The 10,150-nt window shown below is 33.0% G+C and overlaps 1 protein-coding gene across 1 annotated transcript; it reads right to left on the minus strand.

Annotated features, from left to right (window-relative positions):
• Nucleotides 1-416: 416 nt before the first annotated feature.
• Nucleotides 417-7,690, minus strand: LOC130799678 (GATA transcription factor 26-like). The gene is made up of 8 exons (XM_057662858.1): nt 7,130-7,690; nt 4,765-5,133; nt 3,831-4,257; nt 3,325-3,397; nt 3,008-3,111; nt 2,700-2,886; nt 2,493-2,613; nt 417-1,081 (listed from the first exon to the last, which is right to left on the minus strand). The coding sequence occupies exons 1-8, from the start codon at nt 7,167-7,169 to the stop codon at nt 786-788; spliced, it is 1,617 nt and encodes a 538-aa protein (XP_057518841.1). The 5' UTR covers nt 7,170-7,690; the 3' UTR covers nt 417-785.
• Between the last annotated feature and the right edge of the window lie 2,460 nt (nt 7,691-10,150).

Here is a 10,150-nt window from a genome sequence, read left to right on the forward strand (position 1 = left end):
ACTACTAGTGAAAATATGACCAAGTCATGCTACACGGTTTTAAGACAAACAAAAATAAATCTGACTGTTAGAGTATATAACATATCATGGGACCTCAACCATATGCTTAACCTTTTGGTTGAGTTAGTTCTTTCACATGGTAGCAAAGCCAACATGTAACAAAAAGCCATGGGTTCAAATCTCAATCATCCCTCATTTAAAGTGGAATAATAATCACCAGCTATGAGAAGCGCTTGTTTTGTATACACACTTCTAGCCCAATGGACTCTCGTGTGAAGAGACGTGTTAATATACATAAGATATCCTGAGGCCTCAACCATCAGCTTAAGCATTTAGTTGAGTTGATTCCTTAACCCTAAGGACATCATCATAGTATCTAACTACAAAACATTAGTAACTCTCCATGCTTGTATATGAATGAGGATGACCGTTGCTCATTTCCGTCTTTATCACTATTTGGGAAGCTATGTACTTCCTCCATAACATAGTTCACCCGATAAGGGTATCATATGTCAATCTACCAGAAAATAAGCTGTTTAAAGTACCCCCAAAATCTTACCATCTCTTCTGCATTATGGCTACATATGCTACATGCTATCATCATCAACCTATACAAAAATAGCAACCCACATACTCCCATTGCCATCCATGTTCAAAATACGCAGCGTTGGGGGCGGGAGACGGGATTATACAAAACTATTAAACAGCATCCAAAGAAAATTTGTTCGGTGGATTTGGATGTCATTGTACACTGTTTGTGGGTCGAAACATTTGCTTGGTACTTGTCAGGGGTGGAGATGAGATAGGTGTATAGAACTACTACTTACACTAGCTTGTTGAGATACAAAACTAGACGCAGGGCAGAAGAGCTCAGCCTCAGCCTGCGGAAAGGATCCATTGGATGGAACATCGAGCAGTAGATCCTGATCAGAGCTCTCATCTTCAAATTGGTAGGATTCAAGCTTGAGAAAACTACCGTTTTTCGGAAATGTGAACAGGCTTCTTGGTGTTTGAGTAAAGCATGAACCTTCATTCTGCAAGAGCTGCTTACTTTTGGGGTTTCTCGTTACACTTTTTGTTTCTAAAGACAAAACGAAAAGAGACTGTCAGTGTAAAGATATTTAGATAGTGCCTAAGATATGGAGCAAAAAAATTATTGAGGCATGCCCCTTCTCATTCACAATAACCGAAGGAAGAAACCATCGGCTTAGTTTGCCTAAAATGCTAAATAGTAAAGCTCATCGTGACAAAATTCAACACAAATGATGTCCTCTTAGAATTCAACATTTTCTAGAATGACAAAGGCAATTCGTTTATATTCCCTTTTCCATAAATCAACAAAGTATAACAGTTGGGGATTGGAAAAGGGGTAACACAATAAACCAAAAATACTTCAATCAACACATACCAAGACTTGGGTATTAATAATGGAAAATTATTTACGCATGTATACTACAATCAACAAACTACTAAAATGCTTGATAAGTAAAGATTTTGTGGAGTCATTCAAGCAACACATACTAAGACTTGGGTATTAATGACTGCATACTAGCCAAGAAATCAAAGCCAATCAGCAAGAAGATTTATTCTAAGAAAAATATGCATGGGTCCCATGTTACGAGGACTTGGGTATTCATGGCAGATACGAATGCATGCCCAAGTGTTGGCCTTGGATATTTCATGAAACATTTCAAAGATTTTTGTCCAAATTGAAGTGTCATGTGTCCCTATGCATTTAAAAGTGACTAAGAACCAACATTCTGAGATGGGTTTTCCAGATGAAATTAAGGGAGAGTAGAAAAAGAACTCCATAACGGCACAGTTGATGCAGCAATAGGTAGTTATAAGGGCAACAAATACTTGTGTAATGTTGTAAAGAGAATCACAAGGTGAAGTCTGTAGTAACGGAAATCCGTCTCCAAACATGTATTTTCTCCACACAATTAACGACCACTCAAAACTTCATCTAAAGAGATAATAGAAGCAGATACAGAATTTTATAAAGAAGAGGCGATCGGGGATAGACCATAGTGTAAAAATGCGATAACGGATGCAATTGCGGTAATGGAATGGTGATGCTGTAACGTGAGTGATGCGGTTAACGTAGCGCGTAGATATCAATCGAATCATAAGATATCCCTTGATATGGCCCAAAACATGGTTTTTTTTAACCTTTGCAACACGGTAAACATCGACTCGTCTGTTTTGAAAACCTTTACAATGCGGCGAATGTGATGCAACCGGCCTTGTTTTTACCTTATAGACCGTTCAAGTCCTAAATGGAAAGAGAATGAGAATTTACGAACAAAATTATGTAAGAATTCATTACCAAATTATACCATTTACCACAACCTATCGATTTGGTCGTTATTGTTTCCATCTCAACTGCAGACTTCACGCCTTATTTTGGTAAGTCGTAAATATTTCTAAACAAAGATCTAATCGGCGACTTAAGTATGAAAAACTTTCAAAAAGAAAGAAACCAAACCAACCTTGCCAAAGATGATTTTGGCTATCTTGTGATCTTTTAGCATTGAAAAGGTTACCAGAAAAGCCAGATTTCGCTTCGGATATGCGGGTAGATTCTCCGCTACTCTCTTTAGTTTTCTTCTCCTACAGTCAAACCAATATGCGTCATGCATGTGTTCATATAAAGTGGTGAACTACACATGAAACTCCTGAGCAATAGAAAAGTAAACCTTAAGCATATTGTAATATTCCACCCATTTGCACTTAGCCATATTGGTTAATGCAAGTCTCTTAAAGACCTCACAGTCTTCAGCTTGTACTCCAGAAAAATAACTATCAAACACCCCATCTGCAAGCAGCTGCTGGAAGGAAGATAGGTTCTCCTTGAAATGCATGCTGGTAAACATGCTTCCGAGACTGCACAAACAAGAAAACGTAATATTCACAGATAAATTCCCTGATGTTTAAAGTGCGAAGTCTGCGAGATGTTATAATTGTCTTGAAAAGGTGCATAAATCATCAAACAGGCAGCACTAACCTATCAGATACTGTGGAAGTATCAATAGTTGGAAGATACTTGAGCAAATCCTGTTGTTCCTCATCCGTAAAGTGACCACAGAATATATCAGCATTGATAATTTCCTGCAGCCAACACAATAATCCACATTTCAAATACCTTAGAAAGCATCATTATATCAGCTCATGGGTTGAGCAAAATTAATTCCTGGCATGACAATGAAATTTGCAACAAGCTGAGTTCATAGATGCTCTGATCCGAGATCAGGATTCTTAACCGGATTGTAGGTGTAAGAAGACAAACTTCCGAGTAAAATTAGAATAAAGAATGAAACTCACACTCAAGTCAATGTGGATCAGAGGAGAATAGTGATTCCACAAAATTTGATACTTCTCATGATTGTATTTTTCCCTGCAATACATAAAACAGTGGACATGTCAAAGCTCATTCAACACTGAACATGTGACTTTACTGTGACGGGGCACATTTTGGACGCGGTCTTGTGCAGTCGAACACAACTATTTTGTCATCTTATCTTTTACCATGTATTTTGATTACACAAGCAATTGCACTTGCTATCCTTCATGTTTCCATGTAAGACAAATCAAAATTTATCAAATCACTTTACATAAAAATTAAATATTGTTCCAACACCGGTACTTGAATCTGTGCAAGGTTACATAAGATAATATATCTTTTTTTGATAAAAACAAAGCTTCGAGCACTCAGGAAACAATTAAGGAACATCACACACATACACTGCTTGCACCCTTTAAGTAAAACAAGCCAAAAAAAAAATCATGAATTCAGCTAGGTCAAGGTATCTCATGTGCCGAAAAATTACCTCTTGACTTGTGGCAGTTGTATTAAATGGCCATTTAGCTTCTTAGCCTTTTCCACTCCCGAGCAGGCATTAATCACACTCTTACTGTCATTAACCTTCAGCATAGAAACAGGATTTGAGTAGCCTTCATCTGTTCTGCAAAATTTATTATCAACTGAAATGGAACTAGCTTCAGATTCCTCTTCTCGAGCTATAGAGCTTGGGTGTCTAATAAGAACACTGCCATGACCTATTTCAACCGATACCATCGGGGCCTCATTCTCATAAAGCAATTCCTCAGAGGAAACTGAAAGGTGAGAAGCCTGTTCACGTAAGATGGTACGTAGGTCCCTTGTCAGCTTCTCTATGGGAGATTGCTTAGTACGAACTACACACGTTCTTTTCCTTGACGGAACCAGCGCATCCCACACAATGGATTGTGCTGGACCTGAAAATGGAAAAAAGTAAGACTAATATATACAAGTCATATATGGACATCATGTTTAAGAGTTAGATTCATAAAGATTCCATCACTTAATGTATAAAGTGCTGTGACTGTTCAACGACAGATTATATAGCGGTTTTCTCTCCAAGTTCATTATAATTGAATAATGATGATTTACATGCGAATCACGTACTATTACTCAGTAATCTACACACACAAAACATGGACTATATAAACTACAGAGCACAGCATCAATGTCGTACCAACATTTTTCACTAGATGTTCATTATAGCATGCAGCTTTGAGAATAAATTTTAGCACTAACCCATCCCAATCATGGAAATAGCATCCTCGTATTCCACAGGTAATCATATTGTTCGCTGGTATCATAAATAACTTATCATCTAGTACTTCTCTCGAACCAACATGCAATAAGGTTCATTAAATACGCCTATAGTTTAACATCATCCTCTCCTTAAACCAATTCTACAATGCAGGTAAGTCTCTAACCTGTCAATTCACTAGCATCTGCACTGCCAAACTGAGCACAGCTATCAGAATTTGATATGGCAGAGCCTGAACTTGATCTATTACTGGTATCCTCATCAATATTTTTCGTAAATCCCTGGCTGTGATCAGGGTTGAACCCTCCATCTATCATATTTTCAAAATTCATTTTCCTTTTGCTTAACTTATCGTCCTCTTTCTTAAGAGAAATGGTCTTCACTCTGGCCAACTTATGGTCCTCATAATCATCAGGATCAATTCTGGCATGCAGAGGGGTGTAATTTGCAAGAGTTCCCTTTGTCCTCCATCGTGATCCACACGCATTGCAGAGAACAGGCTTTTCAGGGGGACCATTGCGCCAAAGTGGAGTGCCTGTGATGAATAATTTCATGTCAAAACTTTATCATTGACTCTAAATTTCAAGAATGGCTTAAGAAGCCAATAACCAAAATTCAGATTCCTAGCAGAAGGATTCACTAATCACTACCAATTAAATTGTCCAACATTAATCATCTTTGTATACTATATAAAGGAAACGAAGATTGTCTATCAATAAAGTTCATTCTCACAATGCTTCAAAGCTTTCAAAATCCCAATATCTCAAAGCTAGAGTTCACCAACAAATTAGCTTTACATAATTCAAAGACAAATCAAAGAACCCATAACTCAACGGAAAACAAATCTCACATACAAGCCACTACTTTAATAATAATGTTTATCTTTTTTATTGTTTAAACAACCTATTGACACTAGGTCATGGCAGTCTTAAGTGTTTTGCATCAGCCACACAGGGTTATAACAATTGTTTGAAAAGGCATAAATCAAGACAGATTAATCCAATAGGCAGAAATCAATATATGAGACACCTCAAAAATAAGAAAGATGTCAAAGTTACCATCATAAGATAGGTTAACCAGTGCCATGGTTGAAATATACAGATTTAGTCGAAGAATGTACATTAAACTCGAAGCGAAATTCTGCAGCATTTACCGATTCATAGGTGCTTAGTTGATAGTTAATAGTTGACACTTTCATCCTCACATATCGGTTCGCAAGGCAAAATGATATCTATGATAAAAAATTTGAGAACCGGAAGCTCAAAGCATCACAACATGATAAACCAAGCAAGTCTGAAAAACAATGGTCATGGGCCATGGCAACCATGGAGTGCTGTCTAGGTCGAAGTGTGTAGATCTGAAACACCTAAAATAAGTTCTATCTATCAATCAAATAACAAGGCAATGACTATATTCCTAAGGAGAAATGTCAAAGATTAGTGATCTAGCAAACTTTGAAGCTTCATGACAGTCTTTTTGCTTCTCAAAATGTATAATGTTGCATTCATTCAAGCCTTGACTTCACTAGGGGTACTAAACTTGAGACTATGAAGGCCTATGATCAAGCAGCCAAAAGCTTAGTATCATTAGCAAAGATGGGATAGTCTTTGGTACTCGATACTACAATTGCATTAACAAGAGATGAAGAAAGACCCCAAAATTTTACCCTAAAGAATTGCACAAATACTCATAACAGAAAATGTGATTGGGTGGAAGATAAACACTCCACCAATGTAACATAATTCGCTAGCTAATTCGCCTTTTGAATTCGTGATTCGCTCAAATTTGCCCAAGAATAGCCCAAAACCGACCATAATTCGCTTTTTCCAATTCGCAATTCGTGAGTAAATTAGCTAATCATGTGGCACTACACTCCAACAACTGCTAATTCAGTTTTAAAAGACACCAATAGAAGCAAATGCATCAATAAAATTGATCCTAGCAAAAAATCAGCTCATTGTTTGATAGTAATAGCTTTGAAGTTTGAACTATTAATTAATTAGGAGTAACAACACAAAGGCAAAATATGATCAAAGAAACACCAATGTAAAGAACTTCTTGTAGTGATCCATACATTGTGACTTAGAACTTATAAAAGCAGCTAGAAAATGAGGCATTGAAAAGGAAAATCATATGTTAGTTTGAGATGCATATATACTTGTAGAGTCAAGCCATCATCAAAGGATATTAGGATAAAACTAGGAATTCCAATTCATTTAGGTACCCTAAGAATTGAAGCAACCTGGAATTCTATGACCCTTCTTCAATCTTATTAAATAATTTAAGGACAATACATAGCAACCATAACCCACAACACATTCATCATTCATAAGATTACCCAGTTTAGTCCCAGCTAAGACTTGTAATAAATCTACCAAAAAAAAAAGTCAAATTTCCCAAAGTATCGTTTTGGACAAACATAAAGGAAAGAATTGTTGAAACTGAAGAAATCAACAATTTCATTTCCTTACTCTTCTTATTCATTTTTGTTTAAATTTATTCAACAACACAATTAAGATACAAAAACTCACTTGTAACACCACAGTGATAGCAAGGTCCTTGCTTGCCCATGTCCTTCCCCTTTTTACAATTTTTTTACAAATTTTACAAATATACACAAATGGAAGTTAATTTCTGGGAAACCCAAAAAAATTTATTATAATTTTTTTACCAAAAATAATTCAAATAAAAAATAATTTATTCTCTTCACCTTAAACACTAAAAGGTGGTCAGTTTTGACAAAACCCCAGATGAAATTTAGGTAAGAGAATTAAAATTCAGACAAACCCGGAATCAATTTTTAGTATTTAAAAAGTGAATGATTTTTATAAATCATAAATCATGAACTAAATGTTACAAAACTTTAAAAGATTGGGTTTTAAAAGATGAAATCTGTAAAATCAAACCCCAAAAAACCCAAAAGAAAGGAATCTATTTAATGAAGAACAAAGAGAAGAAGAACAATAAGAAGAGAATAGGAAAGGAGGTTGAAAATGGAGTTTGTGTATTTGTAAAAAAAAAACTTTTTTTTTTCTTTGTTTGCTGTTCTGTTGTTGTTGTAGTATTGTATATGAAGTAAATGTTGAAGGCTTTCAGCTTTCCATTAGCTTTCATTTTGATTTATTCTGTTAAATAATAATAAATATTAAATATTTTCAATTACATACTATTAAACTTATATTTTGAATATTTTGAGGTGTTTTTTTTTTGGCTCATAGGAAGTTTACATAATTTTAAATTTATTGTTAAAGTGCGTTTAAAGTTAGATTCAATTATTAGATTGAATATATATCAAATCGGGATTTTTATTTTGAACAACTTTACCTTTCAGTATAATACTTTATTGAAAAAAAAAAAATTTGTGTCATTGAGAAATTGTAAGTGAGTTTTTTAATAGCCATAATGGACCAGATTGTGAGATGGGTTATGGAATATTATTGAATTTATCCTGGTTGACTATGGACTTTTCTATTCTACACCTCACCCATTAATTTTGCATTAAGTCCAATTACATGAACAAGAGATATAAAACATCCAAGCCACCACCTCAAAAAGTATTTTAAAATGTCACATTCTTACACTTTGATCCTTTCTCTCCTATGATTAAGGGACAACTATTAGTGAAGAAATTTAATTTGAAGATAAAAGTTTTTTATATGTGGCTCTATAAATTTATTTAAAAGGTTTTTTTTTTTTTTTTTTTTTTTTTTTTTTTTTTTTTTTTTACATTTATCTTTGATATATTACTTGTTTTAGATATCAACATAAAATAAAATTACAGATTTCATGATATAGGTTGTTATTAGATGTAATAAATATACGATTGTGCATGAATAGTGAGATTAATGCGTAAAATTGATTATACATATTATATTTTTCAATTTTACATCGCATATGTAATTTACTACATTTGGCAATTGATTATATATCTAATAAATTAAGCAAAAATTGGTTACTCTATGTTTAGGAGGTGCTCAGTTAAAGATAAATCCAACCTTTAATGATTTAAGCGAATTATTATTAAAAAAAAATGAAATTAATGTACATACTTATGGTTGTTCATATATCTAGAAATAAATAATAATAAATTGCCAAATGTTTATCACATAAATAATTTAAGTTAAGATTTGATAATTGTTCTTGTAATAAATTGTATACTTAACTATATTAATATTAATTTTGTAATTTTCTTAAAAATTTGTTATAAAGGGTTAAAGCTACGTTAAATATCTTCTCAATTTTTATGTAGGAGAATTGGTGTATGAGAATTTAAATTGTGATGTTCTTATTCAAAAAAACTAGTAATCATATAAACATTGTTGAATATCTTCTTGATTTTCGTGTTAAGAAATTCAATGTATAAATAATCATCTTCATCGAATTTACAAACTAGACATCTAATAAAAATGATGTTAAAATCTTTTTTGTTAAAATATTTTTAGCTCTAGTATAACATCATTAGATATATTTTATGGTTTACGTGTCTAAAAAATCAGCATATGAGTATTCATTTTGACATTATTTTTGAATTATAAGCTTCATAAGGGTAATTGCAACATCCACATTTTAAAAAAAATCATTAGCACTGTTAAAATTATTGTTTTTATCGGTGTTAATATTTTTATCGAAAAATGAATGTCACTGTTGATATGCGCAACGCAATAATGAAAATAATGAATGATGTTATTACTCATTAAAATAATTTTTTCTAAATATATACTCTAATTTACAAATTAAAATGACAAATATTTAATTAATATTAAAATAGATAACTATATAAATTTAATATAAATTAGAAATTCTTTTTAAAAGATATATGTTAAAAACAAGTCAAAAGTCACTTATGTTTATTTGGCTAAGTTAAAAAATAATAATTTAAGTTTTGCTCATATGTTGTGAATAATCTCACCCTTAGATTATTTTCTAATAATTCAACATTAACTCGTAGTTTGTTGCGAATAATCCAATATTTGTCTTGGTTTGTCGGTAGTATATCTTATTATTACCTATTATTTTTTTGAAAGATATTATTACCTATTATTAGTAATATGGTATGTTGTGGGCAGATGTATGGCAAATGTTAGATTATTAGGAAAAAAAATCCAATTATGAGATTATTCATAGCAGATGGATGAAAAGTTTGATTATTAATGTCAATTTTTTCATTAAAGAATATGTTGCGAATAACACCCTCAATGTTTTTTTTTTCGCGAATAACAACCACCAAAATATTAAAGTCCACATCATTCAGGCTAAGTTACCGAATTTTGGCTAATTAACCTCATAATGACCATTGATCATTCCTAATTAATTACCTTTGATTTTATAAAGGATTATGGGAAGTTTTTCCAACTTTTTATCCCATTACAAAAAATTGAAAGTCAAATGTAATTCGGAATGATCAGTGGTCATTATGAGGTTAATTAGTTGGAATCCGGTGGCTTGGCATGAATGGTGTAAACTTTAATAATTTGTTGGTTGTAATTCCCCAAAATAATCCATATTGAAATTGTAATTTGCAAAAACTCGTAAGTTGAAAGTTATAGTTTGCA

The sequence above is a fragment of the Amaranthus tricolor genome, chromosome 14 (genome assembly GCF_026212465.1).
Source record: "Amaranthus tricolor cultivar Red isolate AtriRed21 chromosome 14, ASM2621246v1, whole genome shotgun sequence".
NCBI classification, from domain to species: Eukaryota; Viridiplantae; Streptophyta; class Magnoliopsida; order Caryophyllales; family Amaranthaceae; genus Amaranthus; species Amaranthus tricolor.

What these genes read in the sequence shown, in the direction of transcription:
- LOC130799678 (XM_057662858.1), bottom strand. Translation starts at nt 7,169, where the DNA reads ATGGGCAAGCAAGGACCTTGCTATCACTGTGGTGTTACAA. An exon ending in AGATGCTAGTGAATTGACAG is followed by an intron (nt 4,258 to 4,764) that starts GTTAGAGACTTA and finishes TTCCATTTTCAG; the next exon opens with GTCCAGCACAATCCATTGTG. An exon ending in AATATTACAATATGCTTAAG is followed by an intron (nt 2,614 to 2,699) that starts GTTTACTTTTCT and finishes GTTTGACTGTAG; the next exon opens with GAGAAGAAAACTAAAGAGAG.